This window comes from Mesoplodon mirus, assembly GCF_964341445.2.
Source record: "Mesoplodon mirus genome assembly, chromosome: 12".
In the NCBI taxonomy this organism is placed as follows: domain Eukaryota; kingdom Metazoa; phylum Chordata; class Mammalia; order Artiodactyla; family Ziphiidae; genus Mesoplodon; species Mesoplodon mirus.
The window spans coordinates 16,630,932-16,649,321 of record NC_138988.1 but is presented as its reverse complement, the minus strand read 5'-3'; the positions used below and the strand labels follow the sequence as shown (position 1 = coordinate 16,649,321).

Genomic DNA, 18,390 nt, shown 5'->3' with positions numbered 1-18,390 from the left:
ACCTGTGTGCATTCTGGCTTATTGTTGATTTAAATAAAAGTATTCCTGATATTCCCTTTAAAGACATTTTTGAGATGTGGAAGAAGTATTTTTCTGTTCCTACAACTGGTCATTAATTTTACTGAATGTCTTATAAATGCCCATTGAGAATACAGTGGTCTATTTTATTATATCTATTGATACAAAGCATGCACATTTCCTAGATCATCATCTAGTGCTTATGAAAGTTTACTCTTTCAGTATGATGTTCAGTTGTTTTTTGCTAAAATTTTATTTAGGTTTTCATACTATATTAATGAAATCAATTCCTATTTACTAATTATTTGTTATCTTGCCAGGTTTTGTTCTCAGGAATATGCTAACCTTACAAAATAAATTGAAAAGATTTAAAACTTTTTATATTGTCAAGTAGTCTATATAACAATTTGTCTATTTCTTAAAATCTTAAAAAACATTACCAGTAAAATTCTAGCCTTAGAATCTTTTTGGGGGGGGAAACGGGGGGAGTGTTACTAATTTACAGTTTTTCATGATTATGAATCTACTTAGCTTTTTAAATTCTTATTAATTTTGATCACTTATATTCTCCCCCAAATTTTCTACTTAATTGGGTTTTCATATATATGACTTGAACACGGAATATTGTTTATTTTTAATTCTTTCTCACCCATTACATTCTCTTTCTCATTTCTAATTTTAGCTGCTTTAACCTTTATTCTTCATTAATATTTTCCAGAGCTCGTCTGTTGCTTTTGGACATTGCTCCATCCATCCATTTATTCTTCCATCTCCTTAATATATAGTTGTTTTGTTACTTTCTTTCCTAAAATTTACAAGGGTGTGAAAAAGATGAAAAGCAATGTGTATTTTCTATTTTTAGGATCAATTTTTTATGTGTATCTGTTACTTCCATATCCAAATAGTATTAAATTGTGTTTCTGATTTTTGGCAAATTGATCTGTTGATGGTTGAAAGAGGAGCTCTCAGACTACATGACAATTTAGTTTCTCATTTTCTCTTTGTTTTTGACTTGATATATTTTAATGGTACATTAACTGGAATATTATGATTTATGATTATTACCCCTGCATGACAGAGCAAACTTTTTCCAAAATAAACTTACTTTTTTTACTCTTAAGGTTTGCCTTGAATTCTTATTATTTTTAAATTAGTAATTGTTACCGTGTTTCTTTTTGTTGAATTTGACTGATAAATATTTGCACATCATTTCATTTACAGCCTTGGTTTTTGTTGTAACTCCGCTATCTTTATGGGTTTTAATTCAAGTTACATGTTACTTGGTTTGACTTCTGCTCGTCTTCTTATAAATTTAAATCTTACAGGGTTTCCACTAGGGGTGGATTGGACCATTCATGTTAACAAACATTGTATGTAATAAACGCAGCCCTGGGATACTAATCATACCCTAGGTAGGAACTGAGACTGTAGGATGCCTGGCTGAGCAAACAATGAGTTAGTGAAATAAACTCAACTTCAACTCTTTTGTGCATTTCCCCGTTTCCAATAGGCATTGGAGACTCTTTGTTTTTTCATCCCCAAATAGCTTTGTGGGAGGGGCTGGGCTTCAGGGATGTATGCTCAAGATGAATAATATTAATTCCCCTGGTCTAATTCCCAACTTTTATGGGCTCATTACTGGATGTATTCTCTAAAGGATCCTTCCAAGTCAGTTTATATTTTGAATTTGGACAAGATATAAAATTTGTAAGACACTCCAGGTGGGAGATGTTTACAAACGCAGTGTGTCACCACAGGTAGTGTTTGAAAGAGTGCTTTACCTCAGTTCTGTATTTAAAATGCACACAAAACCTCTTACAGTATTTTGTGTTGTAAAATAACTACTATTGTCAAACTTTCAGTCCTCATACCCAAGTAATTCTATGAAATAAATCAAGTCAAGGTGACCATATTGTATTATTATACACAAAGGATTTCTTTCAAAGATACTCTTTTCGGCCACTGAGACCTGGGAAATACATCAGGTCTCAAGCTCTCAAGCAGCTGCTGTCACTAGACTGGGATTGTGGCCTGTGGGAGATAAAGCACACCGAAGGCAGCCAGTTCAGTGAGTCGCAGATTGGTTGTCACTGCTAAACCTCTTATTGCTTCCGGTGACTTTTATCCACACACACATTCTAATTCATCATAGATCTAATCCCATAAAATGTGTGAAGCTCTGTAGCTTGGCCCTATACATTCCTCATTTCTAAAGTATCCGCTGCACATCAGGTTTATCAAAGCATTTCTATTTAAACATCCTTACAATATACAGGGAACTTCTGGGGTGTTTAGGTTCAACAGTTTCTAGCTACAGTCAGTCTCCATAATGTAATATGTTTAAGTCCAAAAGTTAGCTTATCAAGGCAAGCCAAATTATTCTTGAATGTTCTTAAAAGCATACTTAAATTTCCAGGCCCTTAAATCCTTAGGTACCAGCCAAAAATGTTCTTTCATTTCTCTAGAATTTGGGGGCTATTATCTCCTTTTTCCTGTCAGTGAAAGCTTAAGATATATTTAAAAGCTGAGAAAGAAAGATCTTATACTGGGAACTGGGTGAATGATGCAATCTCTTTTTTCTCTCTCTCTCGTGTTTTTTTTTTTTTTTTTTTTTTTTGCATGGAGTGGAATTCTGTTGGTTAAACATGGCTATGATAGAATGCTACTGTAGACATATTGTCGGGACTGTGTCTCTTCCTATTACTGTGCATATATGAAATTTATATACATGTCACTACATACGTTCTTACCTACATATGCACAACTACATATGGAGATACCTAGATATAGCCCAAAAGGAGAGAGCACAACGTTCCTGGAAGAGGGACCAGTGTGTGCAAAATCTTGTGGTGGGAGGGAACATGGCAAATACTAAAAACTGATGTGAAAAGAAACCAGAAAATGGGGAATAGAAAGTTAAGTAACTCATGCAAGGACATCATCTAGTAAGCAACAGAATCTAGACCTCACCTGTATCGGAACCCAAATCCCCTGCTTCTCTAATTACACCACACTCTGCCTATAACCAAGATTTGCTTGGCAAACAATGGACTTAAGTGGATTCCTTTTACTGCTGACTTATTTATACAACGCTGATTTGTCCCATGGAACAAAGCCTGTATATGACCCATATTTCTCCTTTGTGATGTGTCAGTTTGCTTTGGACAGTTGGCTTAATAAGCTTTTCTGAATGCTATACATTCTGACAGTGCAGAAACCTATAACTGCTGTTGAGACAGGAGGGAAAGGGGCAGGATACAACCACTAGATAAATGAAGAAGGGGTGCAGCCCTTAGGATGTGATAAAAACTGGCTGGAACTGGCTGAAACCAAGGTGGCATGGAGAACAGTCTGGCCCTTGACCTTTAGCTCATTACACCTTCATTATAATACTAAAAGTGGTCCAATTCCTGGAGATCCTCGCCTTGTCCTGGAATAGCAAGAATATTCCTCCTACTCTTTAGCATGTGATATTACTCAGCCCACAAAAAAAGACCAACCCCAGGTCCTGGGGCCACTCTCACTTTGTGAGCAGGACCGCATTCTGCCTATGGAATGTGTCCCTCTAAATAAATTTGCTTTCACTTTACTTTGGCTTGATCTTGAATTCTTTCCTGCTTGAAGCCAAGGACCCTCACTTGGAGGTCTGTCCCAAGGACTCGAGCGGGTCCCTGGACGTGACAATTTCCTCTCCTCCAACACTGTCATCACACTCCTTTGGCATGACATGCAAGTCTACACAACAGATCTGATCTAAATTGGGGCTTTTGGATTTTCCCCAAAAGGTGTGGGTTTTTTTTTTGTTGTTGTTGTTGTTTTACAATGAATGAATGAATATTAAATACCCAGAGTCGTCTCAATGACAAGTGGCTGAAACAGTTGAAAGCTGTTAGTTAGATTTTCCATTTTCTAAACTACCCACCCTCTTTTTAAAACATGGCTCCTACACTATCGAGCTTTCTAAGCAACCTTCACAGTTACTGGCTTCTCCCTCACATTTTGTTGCTTTTGAAAACAGGGGATATATCGATGAACACACTAGGATAAAAGACAAGCAGACTTCCTAGGTATTAACGTGAATGCTGCAATGAATACACAGAGGACAAGAGCTGTTATATGATTCCCTTCTCATGCAATAGGAGAGCAATTTCCTTAATTGCTTGTGCTTAAGGGTAATGTCATCTTGTATGGCTTACATTTTATACTGATGGGAGAATACTAAGTTACTAATGGCACAAGTCAATAAAAAAATTCATAGGCCATGAACGAACATGTTAGAAAAAGACCAGAACTGGCAAGTGATAGGGTTGATTCGTGCAGTTTCATGTTTCAGATACTTGATTCCTGTAGAGAGATGACTGACTCAATACCTTACGTAGAACCTATCAGTAGCACAGGAGCAGCTAAGTTACAGTATTATCTTGAATATTCTTAATTCCAAGACCCTCTTTAGAGAAAGCAGCCATCTAGCTCAGTCTCAGTGAAATGTCTGTTTGATGTTTGATGCACATTAAAATCAAACTGCTGGGACTTCCCTGGTGGTCCAGTGGTAAAGAATCCACCCTACAATGCAGGGGACTTGGGTTCCATCCCTGGTCAGGAAACTAAGATCCTACATGCTGCGGGGCAACTAAGCCCGCTCACCACAACTACTGAGCTCGCGAGCCTCAATTAGAGAGCCTGTGTGCTGCAAACTACAGAGCCCACAAGCTCTGGAACCCGTGCGCCACAACTAGAGAAGAGAAAACCAGCATGCCACAACTAGAGGGAAGCCCGGGCGCATCAATGAAAGATCCTGCGTGCCGCAACTAAGACCCGACACAGCCAAAAATAAATATAAATAAATAAATAAATAAATCTTTAAAAAACCCCAAATCAAATCAAAGTACTTTGGGTTTTTAGTCTTTTAATGTATATTTCTTTAGCATTAGCGCAGACGAAGGACATTGTATTGGATACAATATTATCAACAGTTGTTCACAATCGAGGAGATAAATCACAGTGTTATCTACATTATACAGCAAAGGCAATTAATGTTTCAAATCAAATTCTTTATGAATTAATATTAGGGCAAGAGCTGGGTTACAGCAGGGAAGGTAACATTCTAGCCTTTTCTGTTTTCACTTGACTCCTTCTCCAAGGAAAGGCAAATGATAAACCCTAAGTATGGAGTAAAGAGTTGGCTGAGGATACTGGCATATGCCTTTTCCTGTTGTGATAGAAGAAATCAGTGACTTAAAAAAAAAGTATTTAAAGCAATAGTAAAAGAAATGTCAATGGTTTGCAGCAATTGGTGAAGTTCTTGAAAGCCTTGAATCAGTCAGAACAATTTGGAAAACTAGAACTTCGAAAATGGAGTAAGCCAGATGATAGAACATAGAAACAGCATTGAAATTGTACTTAATTGTGTCTAGGTATCTAAATATCACCTTTTTTTTTTAAAGACCAGCTGTAGTGGGTCAGTAGGGCTGCTGTAACAAAGTAACACACACTGGGTGGCTTCAAACCACAGAACTTTATCCTCTTAGAGTTCTGGAGTCCACAAATCTGAAATCAAGATCTCTCTCCCAAATTTCTAGGGTAAGACCCTTCTTCCCTGCCTCTTCTAGGTTCTGGCAGCCCCAGGCATTCTGTGACTTGTGCCTCCATCTTCACAGGGCCATCTTCCTTGTGTCTATATTCTCCTCTCTGTGTGTTTGTCTGTGCCTAAATTTCCCTCCTCTTACAAGGACAACATTCATATTGGATTAGGGCCCATCCTATTCCAGTATGACATCATCATAACTTCACTACATATATCTGCAACAACCCTTTCCAAATAAGGTCACATTCTGAGGTACTAGTGTCAAGGACACTCTTCTGTTTCTCCTTTACAGTCAATACTATATGCACACTCAGAACACGTCAAATTTCTGACACCAGATGTGTGTGTTTTCCACACCAAGCAATTCTCCAACACCAGGTGGGGGGTCCCAAAAGTCAATTCAATTCTGACACTATCTGCCCGGAGTTAGCATCAGATCCATAAGTTAAGGGCTCAGTCCCCTGGGACTGGCCCCTCTTCAGACACCAACTGCAAGTCTCAGATTGTCACTTGTACTTCCGACCAACCACTTATAAATTGAGGTTCCCATGACACTCTCCTTGGGTTCAGTAATTTGCTAGAATGGCTCACAGAACTCACGGTAACATTTATTTACTTTATGATACTTTATGTATCATAAAGGACACATATAAACAGCCAGATGAAGAGACAGATAGGGTGAGATCCAGAAGGGTTCCAAGTACAAGAGCTTCTATCCCAGTGGAGGTGGAGTGTGTCACCCACCTCGCATGCAGATATGTTCACCAACCCAGAAGCTCTCTGTGATGAAAAGTACTTTACTTTGGGGATTTTTATGGAAGCTTCATCACGTAGGCCTGATCGATCATAAATTCAGTGCCCAGCCCCTCCTTCCTTCCTGAAGGAGGGAGGGGCTGGGCACTGAATTTATGATCCATGGGGAATGCTGAAGGTTCCAAGTTTCTAATTATGGCTTGGTCTTTCTGGTGGCCATCCTGAAACTATCCAGGAGCCCACAGCATCACTTCATTAGGACAAAAAGACATTTCATCATGCAGGAAATTTCAAGGGTTTTAGGAGGTCTGTGCTAGGATCCAGGGGCAGAGGCTAATAATCCTATTATTATTAGCCTCTACCACAATCCTATCACAACTAGGCCTTAGGATTTGAAATTATCTTTTGAGGAAACGTAATTCAAGTCCTAACACCATCTTTTCAAGTTGCACACAATCTTAACACATTAATAGACCCCATGTATACACATATATACATTTAAGAAGAAATATTGGTGGTGGGTTTTTTTCAATTTTTTTTTACCTGGCCACGTGGCTTGCAGGATCTTAGTTCCCCGACCAGGGATTGAACCCGGGCCATGGCAGTGAAAGTGCCAAGTCCCAACTACTGGACCACCAGGGAATTCCCAAGAAATATTGTTAAATAAATATAGCTGAATTGACCATCATATCGTTTTGTCCATAAGGAGAAAACCCAGACTCTACTATGATGTACCACTGATGTCTTAGCCAAAACGAATGAAGCTAAACCCTGTGTCAAAGAAAACAGGCCTGCAAGGGAAACTGGTCTTGTGATGATGGATTCACAGACATGTGGCCAGGTGCGAGGCCTGCTGTTAGTCTCTGCGGTTCACAACACCGTGTTCCTTCTTAACGGTTCTCCTGAAGGGGTCCATTTTCCCTTGAAATCTGTAATTCTTCCTCACATAGAACCATCGCAAACAAGGAGACAGAATGAAACAAGAGAAAGTATTTGTGTTTTGGGGACTCACAGATCTAGGCTTGGATGTAAGTTCCACCACTAGCTAGCTCAGTGACCCTGGACAAGTTAATATCTTTACAAATCCTTAGTTTATGCACCTGTAAAAGGGCAATGCTTACCACTGACATCCAGTGTCATTGCAAGGATTAACTGGGATGAAGCACCTGGCCTGACACATGGAAGGCATTTAGTAAATGTGACTTCATTCAACTTCACAATATATCATGTTGAAAATAAACAGTTGTATAAGAACACTTTCCCTTCTGTGGAATACTAATGACAAAAGTACCGTGCAAAATAACAATTAATATAAACACAGCAAGTATCGATTTTAATTAAAATTATAGTTTACAGGTTGAAGTAAATATGCTCACTTTCTGGTAATTACTATAATAAAATTAGATCATTACAGAATTCCAACCCCCAATTCACTCACAGAACAGACATTACTGGAGTAACACATATGTGCCCGATGTTTCTTTAGGGACAATATGTCAGAGACACATGTAAAAAGCATGAGGAAAGTGTCACAACTTACCCCACCGACTTTCTCAAAGTGAGATCCATCTTTCTTAAAATCTGTGAGGGCTCCATTGAAATACCAGGTAAACATGATGTCTAATAGGGGGTCGTGTTGCACCTGGCAGGGCAAAATGACACTTTCGCCCACTGAGACATCCATGTTGGATGGTGCCAAAGTTATTCTTGTTGGTTCTATCGGGGAAATAATACAGTTTTAAGTAAAACTTCAGCATTTTTATTTTGATGAAAGCAATTTTCAACAGGCAGACTGTTAATCTAACTTATAGTATGTATGTGTGTGTAGACATACATATGTGTCTATATACATATATATACCTCTGTATCACGAAAAGTCTTCAAGATGAAAAGAGACATTTTGATGCAGACCCATAACATATTTCATTGGATACACAAATTCTTGTTAAATGAATTAGGGTATCTAAATTTATGGGATATAGAAGTTTAAAAATTGAAGTCACCTGTAAACAAGGGTTATAATACTACTACAAAATCATTTTCATTTTAGCTTTATTCCTTCATGAAATATACTGGTAGAAATAGAAATCACTGTATTTTCAATGACTGGAAAATGTATTACTACCAAAATTTAAATAGACTCAAACTTTTGGAAGACTACAAAAATGATGTTTAGAATAGGTAGGATACTAAGTTAAAATGTTAATTAATTTGTTTTTTCCCAAATGCAAATGTCCTTTCTATCATCACCATAGTCCTTCCATAGTTGGGAATTAAGCTTCCCTTGACTCCACTTTTCCAGTGCTGCTCCCCATTTCTTTGCTCCATGTTGTAGCAAAAGTCTTCAAAGAGGCATTTATCATGTTTTCTACAACAACAATCTTCTGATCTTCCTCCTACCCAAACCTGTGCAACCTCAAGCCTTTCCCATATCAGTTGTTTTGACTGTTATTCTTCCTGTTGTTCACCAAACACTCTGCAGGCATCCCTCTTTCCTTCTCTCAGACCTCACAGTCAGTTTGCCAGCAACGCCTACTGACTCTACATGCAGAATATATGCAGAATCGAATCCCTTCCCATCAACTGCTCTGCTGCCACCCTCATCTGGGTCATTATCACTCCCGCCTGGATTACTGCAATGTCTCCTGAGGTTCCTCCCACTTCTACCCATGACTCCCCACAGTATGTTCTCAACAGAGCAGCTAGAGTAACCCCTTAAAAATATATTTCCCATCATTTCATTCCTCTGCTCAAAACTGTGCACTAACCTCGACTTTTCATGCCAACTAAAAGTTGATGTCCTAACAAGGTCTACAAAACCTCTACACGATTGTCCCCAGGAAATCTACTGAACTCCATCTCCATGAAATATTTGTTCACATCTCTCCTTCTCTGATCACTTGGGTTTATGCTCCAGCTTACTTCTCCCAAACACTGCTCTGTATTTTACAATCGTTTGCAATTTCTTTCCTTCTAAGAATTTCCTTGCCTTATAATCCTACCACTTATTTTCTTTCTACCTTTGGTAGAAGGTAAGCTTCATGTGGGCAGCATTCTTTGTCAGTTTGTTACTGAATAACCCAAGCACCTGGCACATGGTAGATACTCAATGCTTTTCTTCAATGAATAAATGAACAAAACACATCCACAATTCTAAGTGACTCTTTTTGATAGCAAGGGTTATTCCATTGACTCAAACATCTCCAGAAAATATCAAAGATAATGGAAAAGGAAAAAGTGTACCCAAAAGATTTGACATGCTAGAATAGCACGAAGTAAAAGCAGACAAGCCACATATGCTACTTCTAATTCTACTGCCCATTTTGGCAGCATAGTAAGTCATGTGTCCCTGGTACACATCGTGGTGTATAAAGAAATATTAAGGGTTGTTCCCTTGACTTTCACTTGTTAGAGAAAACACAAGTGCAAACGTAAGGTCGACCTGCGTAGTGCACTGCATATTGTGAAAAACATTTTTTTCTTTGATCTTAACATACCACATGCATGTTATCTGTGTATCTCCATGTAAAGCAATCTTTCAGAAATGCACCTACCTGTAACAATCAAGTGTGTTGTGCCATTTGCTTTCCCAAACTGGTTTTCTGCTATGCATGTATAAATTCCAGCATCAGCTTTAGTCACATTGGCAATTTTGAGTCCTCCATCTTTTAAAAAAGAAATTCTAAAGACACAAATGAGACAAATAAATGTATACTAGTCACTTTTTTTCAAAATAGAGTTTTTGTTAACAGAAGTATTGTCTTAAGCTACTATATTTAAGGCAACATAAACCAGCCCTTAGCCTCCTTGGGTCTAAAGAAAATTAAAAGGAAATTTATACACACATGCACAGCAGACTAAAAAAGAAGCTCTACCAATTCGAACATTTCTTGATATTTTTACACAGTTTTACTTAACAGCATTACTTAACATTACATCTGGTTTTGGGGGTGCCTTTATCAATTAAGTGTGAAATGTTTTCCAAAAATATGTGGTGAGGTAGATTACTCATGGGTTAGCCTTGTCAATTTGGAGAAAATAAGAAGTAGACATGACACTATTTTCCATAAATCTGAAACAGTTTATGAGAAATGAGAAATGAGAAACTCCCTGGTGTTTCATTATGAACTTCAGAGAGTCAGATCTAACCTAATATAAATCCATATTTTGCAAAAGAACATCTGCACGGTCACCCATGAACTACTTACTGCAAAAATGTGGGCAATGTAAATGAACACATCTGAGTTTCTGAGCATACGATTAAAGTACTTAAAACTTTTGGTCTAACTAATTAACTAAGGAAACAGAAATGAACTTTACATGAGCTAGACGCTATGAGAGTCTCTGAGATCACAGTGTGAGCAAGACAGGAAGTCCCCACCTAAGAAGAACTACAATCCTGCAGCCTGTGGAACAAAAACCAAATTCACAGAAAGATAGACAAGATGAAAAGGCAGAGGGCTATGTACCAGATGAAGGAACAAGATAAAACCCCAGAAAAACAACTAAATGAAGTAGAGATAGGCAACCTTCCAGAAAAAGAATTCAGAATAATGATACTGAAGATGATCCAGGACCTCAGAAAAAGAATGGAGGCAAAGATTGAGAAGATGCAAGAAATGTTAAACAAAGATCTAGAAGAATTAAAGAACAAACAAACAGAGATGAACAATACAATAACTGAAATGAAAACTACACTAGAAGGAATCAATAGCAGAAGAACTGAGGCAGAAGAACTGATAAGTGACGTGGAAGATAGAATGGTGGAATTCACTGCTGCAGAACAGACTAAAGAAAAAAGAATGAAAAGAAATGAAGAAAGCCTAAGAGGCCTCTGGGACAACATTAAATGCAACAACATTTGCATTATTGGGGTCCCAGAAGGAGAAGAGAGAGAGAAAGGACCCAAGAAAATATTTGAAGAGATTATAGTCGAAAACTTCCCTAACCTGGGAAAGGAAATAGCCACCCAAGTCCAGGAAGCGCAGAGAGTCCCACGTAGGATAAACTCAAGGAGAAACATGCCAAGACACACAGTAACCAAATCGGCAAAAATTAAGAACAAAGAAAAATTACTGAAAGCAGCAAGGGAAAAACGACAAATAACATATAAGGGAACACCCGTAAGGTTAACAGCTGATTCCTCAGCAGAAACTCTACAAGCCAGAAGGGAGTGGCATGATATACTTACAGTGATGAAAGGGAAGAACCTACAACCAAGATTACTCTACCCGGCAAGGATCTCATTCAGATTTGATGGAGAAATCAAAAGCTTTACACACAAGCAAAAGCTAAGAGAATTTAGCACCACCAAACCAGCTCTACAATAAAGGCTAAAGCAACTTCTCTAGGTGGGAAACACAAGAGAAGAAAAGGATCTACAAAAACAAACCCAAAACAATTAAGAAAATGGTCATAGGAACATACATATTGATAATTACCTTAAACGTGAATGTATTAAATGCTCCAACCAAAAGACACAGGCTTGCTGAATGGATACAAAAACAAGACCCATATATATGCTGTCTACAAAAGACCCACTTCAGACCTAGGGACACATACAGACTGAAAGTGAGGGGATGGAAAAAGATATTCTATGCAAATGGAAATCAAAAGAAAGCTGGAGTAGCAATATTCATGTCAGATAAAATAGACTTTAAAGAATGTTACAAGAGACAAGGAAGGACACTACATAATGATCAAAGGATCAATCCAAGAAGAAGATATAACAATTATAAATATATATGTACCCAACATAGGAGCACCTCAATACATAAGGCAACTGCTAACAGCTATAAAAGAGGAAATCGACACTAACACAATAATAGTGGGGGACTTTAACACCTCACTTATACCAACGGACAGATCATCCAAACAGAAAATTAATAAGGAAACACAAGCTCTAAATGACACAATAGACCAGATAGATATAATTGATATTTATAGGACATTCCATCCAAAAACAGCAGATTACATGTTCTTCTCAAGTGCACACGGAACATTCTCCAGGATAGTTCACATCTTGGGTCACAAATCAAGCCTCAGTAAATTTAAGAAAACTGAAATCATATCAAACATCTTTTCTGACCACAGTGCTATGAGATTAGAAGTCAATTACAGGGGAAAAAACGTAAAAAACACAAACACATGGAGGCTAAACAATACATTACTAAATAACCAAGAGATCACTGAAGAAATCAAAAAGGAAATCAAAAAATACCTAGATACAAATGACAATGAAAACACGATGATCCAAAACCTATGGGATGCGGCAAAAGCAGTTCTAAGAGGGAAGTTTATAGCTATACATCCTAACACAAGAAACAAGAAAAATCTCAAATAAACAATCTAACCTTACACCTAAAGGAACTAGAGAAAGAAGAACAAACAAAACCCAAAGTTAGCAGAAGGAAAGAAATCATAAAGATCAGAGCAGAAATAAATGAAATAGAAACAAAGAAAACAATAGCAATGATCAATAAAACTAAAAGCTGGTTCTTTGAGAAGATAAACAAAATTGATAAACCAGTAGCCAGATCCATAAAGAAAAAGAGGGAGAGGACTCAAATCAATAAAATTAGACATGAAAAAGGAGAAGTTACAACAGACACCGCAGAAATACAAAGCATCCTAAGGGACTACTACAAGCAACTCTATGCCAATAAAATGGACAACCTGGAAGAAATGGACAACTTCTTAGAAAGGTATAACCTTCCAAGACTGAAGCAGGAAGAAATAGAAAATATGAACAGACCTATCACAAGTAATGAAATTGAAACTGTGATTAAAGGTCTTCCAACAAACAAAAGTCCAGGACCAGATGGCTTCACAGGTGAATTCTATCAAACATTTAGAAAAGAGCTAACACCCATCCTCCTCAAACTTTTCCAAATCACCCTGATACAAAAACCAGACAAAGATACTACAAAAAAAGAGAAAAATACAGAGCAGTATCACTGATGAATATAGATGCAAAAATCCTCACCAAATACTAGCAAACAGAATCCAACAGCACATTAAAAGGATCATACACCATGATCAAGTGGGATTTATCCCAGGGATGTAAGGATTCTTCAATATATGCAAATCAATCAATGTGATATACCATATTAACAAATTGAAGAATAAAAACCATATGATCATCTCAATAGATGCAGAAAAAGCTTTTGACAAAATTCAACACCCATTTACGATAAAAACTCTCCAGAAAGTGGGCGTAGAGGGAAACTACCTCAATATTATAAAGGCCATATACGACAAACCAACAGCAAACATCATTCTCAATGCTGAAAAACTGAAAGCATTTCCTCTAAGATCAGGAACAAGACAAGGATGTCCACTCTCACCACTATTATTCAACATAGTTTTGGAAGTCCTAGCCACAGCAATCAGAGAAGAAAAAGAAATAAAAGGAATACAATTTGGAAAAGAAGAAGTAAAACTATCACTGTTCACAGATGACATGATACTATATAGAGAGAATCCTAAAGATGCCATGAAAACTACTAGAGCTAATCAATGAATTTGGTAAAGTTGCAGGATAAAAAATTAATGCACAGAAATCTCTTGCATTCCTACACACTAATGATGAAAAATCTAAAAGAGAAACTAAGGAAACACTCCCATTTACCACTGCAACAAAAAGAATAAAATACCTAGGAATAAACCTACCTAAGGAGACAAAAGACCTGTATGCAGAAGACTGTAAGACACTGATGAAAGAAATTAAAGATGATACCAACAGATGGAGAGATATACCATGTTCTTGGATTGGAAGAATCAACATTGTGAAAATGACTATACTACCCAAAGCAATCTACAGATTCAATGCAATCCCTATCAAATTACCAGTGGCATTTTTTACAGAACTAGAACAAAAAATATTAAAATTTGTATGGGGACACAAAAGACCCCGAATAGCCAAAGCAGTCTTGAGGGAAAAAAACGGAGCTGGAGGAATCAGACTCCCTGACTTCAAACTATACCACAAAGCTACAATAATCAAGACAATATGGTACTGGCACAAAAAAAGAAATATAGATCAATGGAACAAGATAGAAAGCCCAGAGATAAACTCATGCACCTATGGTCAACTAATCTGTGACAAAGGAGACAAGGATATATAATAGAGAAAAGACAGTCTCTTCAACAAATGGTGCTGGGAAAACTGGACCACTACATGTAAAAGAATGAAATTAGAACACTCTCTAACAACATACACAAAAATAAACTCAAAATGGGAGTATAGACCTAAATGTAAGACCGGACACTATAAAACTCTTAGAGGAAAACATAGGAAGAACACTCTTTGACATAAATCACAGTAAGATCTTTTTTGACCCACCTCCTAGAGTAATGGAAATAAAAACAAAAATAAACAAATGGGACCGAATGAAACTTCAGAGCTTTTGCACAGCAAAGGAAACCATAAACAAGACGAAAAGACAACCCTCAGAATGGGAGAAAATATTTGCAAATGAATCAATGGACAAAGGATTAATCTCCAAAATATATAAACAGCTCATGCAGCTCTATATTAAAAAAACAAACAACCCAATCCAAAAATGGGCAGAAGACCTAAATAGACATTTCTTCAAAGACAGACAGATGGCCAAGAAGCACATGAAAACCTGCTCAACATCACTAATTATTAGAGAAATGCAAATCAAAACTACAGCGAGGTGTCACCTCACACCAGTTAGAATGGGCATCACCAGAAAATCTACAAACAACAAATGTTGGAGAGGGTGTGGAGGAAAGGCAACCCTCTTGAACTGTTGGTGGGAATGTAAATTGATACAGCCACTATGGAGAACAGTATGGAGGTTCCTTAAAAAATGAAAAATAGAATTACCATATGACCCAGCAAACCCACTACTGGGCATATACCTAGGGAAAACCATAATTCAAAAATACACATGCATCCCAATGTTAATTGCAGCACTATTTACAATAGCCAGGTCATGGAAGCAACCTACATGCCCATCGACAGACGAATGGATAAAGGAGATGTGGTCCATATATACAATGGAATATTACTCAGCCACAAAAAGGAACGAAATTGGGTCATTTGTGGAGATGTGGATGGATCTAGAGAGTGTCATACAGAGTGAAGTAAGTCAGAAAGAGAAAAACAAATATCATATATTAACGCATATATGTGGAACTTAGAAAAATGGTACAGATGAACCAGTTTGCGGGGCAGAAATTGAGACACAGATGTAGAGAACAAACATATGGACACCAAGGGGGGAAAGTGGGGGGGCAGGGTGGTGGTAGGATGAATTGGGTGGTTGGGATTGACATGTATACACTAATATGTATAAAATAGATAACTAATAGGAACCTGCTGTATAAAAAAATAAATAAAATAAAATTCAAAAATTCAAAAAAAAAAGTCCCCACCTTCATGGAAAAAACAGTCTAGTGAGTGGCACAGACAGTAGATGATGAAATAGGTAAATGTGATAAGTTCAGACTTTTCAGAAGTGTTCAGAAGGGGTGATACTATAAAAGCAATGGCTCTAGGGAGTGTTCCCATGAGAGAGTGCTTCAGAAAAGCCTCTTAGAAAAAGTGCCATTTGAACTGAGAAAGAAGAATGAGAAAGAGCTGACCTGTCATTAGTCTGACTCATGAATCTTTACTGCCCATCTTGTCTACCCAGAATTATTCTTTTCTCTGAATCCCTAAAATCTTTACTATCCATACCATGCATTTAATGCTTAGAATGCCTTTTATCTTCTATGGTTCACATCTTTGATACATGAGTTTAGTATCTATCCAAACGGATGGTAAACTTCTTAAAAGGTTTGCAACTCCAGCATCAGCATGGCATGGTATGTGTAAACTGTCAATAAATGCCTCCCAATTCTGGGTGATACAGTAGAGCGGACAGGAAAGATGCTGAGGACATTAGACTAGAGTTGGAGGATCTTAACTCAATCTCTAAATATTACCCCATTTGTTGCAAGATTTTTAGGTGTGTGCCAAAAATGTGATTATTAGGACAAGTTTATGTATCAAAAATACACAAGATATGGATTTTATGTTGTATGTATATATGTGTGTGTGTATTTTTCATAGCTTGTGATTCACTTTCGCTTGCCTCCTGGTTATATTTTCTTGGGTGAGAAAGTTGTAGGGGAATTGGAGCTGGTGCATAGGGACCTGTTTATGATCCTGGGTAGAGCTTTCCATGCATGTTAGTTGCTCATGTGATTTTTTTAACAAATCAAGATACATTTCAAATACAAGGGTTTGAGAGCAATGGCCTGGACAGCTAATTAGGGAACACACAGCACTGTATTTCAATTTGAGGAACTACACTAAAGGGTTAAAAATTCCAAGAACTTTCCTAAGCAGCTGTAAAAAAGGTGCTATGTCTGATTTCCTTCATGAAATCCTGGCCACTTTGTTGGGTGTGAAATGTAATCTCATCATTTTTTGCGAAGAGACGATCAAAAAGAAATTTCTTTATATCTTGTCATAGAGCAGAGATTTTCTTAAACAGTGTGCAATAATAACTGAAAGAGGAAAGCCTGCAGGGAGGTACACATGAATGAAAGCTTTGGAAATGAAGACTCTTGAGAAACATGGGGAGTAAGCTAAGGAAATAGAAAACTGATCACTAACCCTGCCTTACTCCCTCCTGCCCAACCCAGGCTTAGACCCCTTTCCCTAGCATCCCACTGCCTGAAGGACAAAGACCACATCCTAAGCCTTAGCCATATCCTCCCATCAGGACCCCGCCCCTCTAACTACATAAGTCCTCGTGAATTCTACCCTTTGTTTGCTCTTCTCCAGTCACACAAGCCTTCTTTTAATTGCTTTTATGCTCTTCTTGTCTTGGGGACTTCATAAAACCTGATCCTTATGTCTGATAAATGTGTACTCAACCTTCAGATTCTGGTCACTTCCCTGAACCCATGGGTTGGATTACATCTTCCTGTACTGATTATTAATCAGCTGTGCTTTTGTCATAGCATTTGACAACTGGCCAATTATATACCTGTGTGCTTATTTGACTAATATTTTTCTCCTCTTGTAAGCTCAGAGACAGTAAGGTCTCTTGAAGCAGGGAGAGTGAATAGTGTCTGGATTACTCACCACTGCATTCCTAGAGCCTTGAACTATTCCTGGCACAGAGAAGATGCTCAAAAATAATGCCTGTTGAATGAACAAGTGACTGTATGCCTTTAAAGAGTCACTGTAGAAGAGATGGGATTAGTGATGGCAGGTTGCAAGGCACTGAGAACTTTACAAATTACAAGGAAGTAAATTCAGAAAGCATGCAGACTTTTACTCACACATATATTTATATACATATGCACATACGTATATATGTTCTCTATATAAATTGTGTGTATATATATATATATATACACACACACACATCTATACATATGTGCATAAATATATATGTGGAACAAAGAAAGATGAAGCAGTAGAGGGCTGGATGAAGAGAACTGAACAAGTCCTAGGATAAGAGGACTGAAAATACACTTGTACTATTAAGGAAGATATCAATAAAGGGCAAGGGACTGAAAATAAGGGAAGCACAGGGGAAACGAGGGAGGGAGGAAAGAGAATGAGAGAGAAAACTGGTTGAGAAAAGTCTCAGAGGTGGAAGGAATGAGTATAAACGAAGGCAATGCTCCTGACCCATTCTGACTGCTAATCCTACTTGTCAAATTTTTGGCCAAGATCCCCAAAGAACATAGTCCTTGATCCACAGCACTGCTCAGTAAATTTTACCTACCATTGCTTTAAAAAGAAAGTGCAGATTTTCCTATGTAAAGAAAGCAAGCTGATATCAGAAAAATGGTTATCAGAAGGTCTTAAAGACATTCAAAATGGTGAGGCAACATCTTATCTGTTCTGAGATAGAGGGTGGAAATAGAATTGAAAGCGCCAGGAGGCTGGGCAATCAACCACTTCTGAGATTAGTAAGCAATAAAACAAAGTAATGATGTCTCTTGTTGACTGAACAAATATTCAACTTAAGCTTAGAGCTTCTGATTTGGGTACCATAGAA

General features: G+C 37.7%; 1 protein-coding gene across 1 annotated transcript in view; it reads right to left on the bottom strand.

The window, feature by feature from the left end:
- Positions 1-18,390, bottom strand: part of CNTN3 (contactin 3) — a gene marked incomplete at both ends in the record, with an annotated part of 238,294 nt that overhangs the window by 51,969 nt on the left and 167,935 nt on the right. Inside the window, 2 exons of the mRNA XM_082638599.1 lie at positions 7,896-8,071; positions 9,910-10,037. Coding sequence (XP_082494725.1) covers positions 7,896-8,071; positions 9,910-10,037 — 304 coding nt within the window. The remainder of the gene's footprint in view (positions 1-7,895; positions 8,072-9,909; positions 10,038-18,390) is intronic.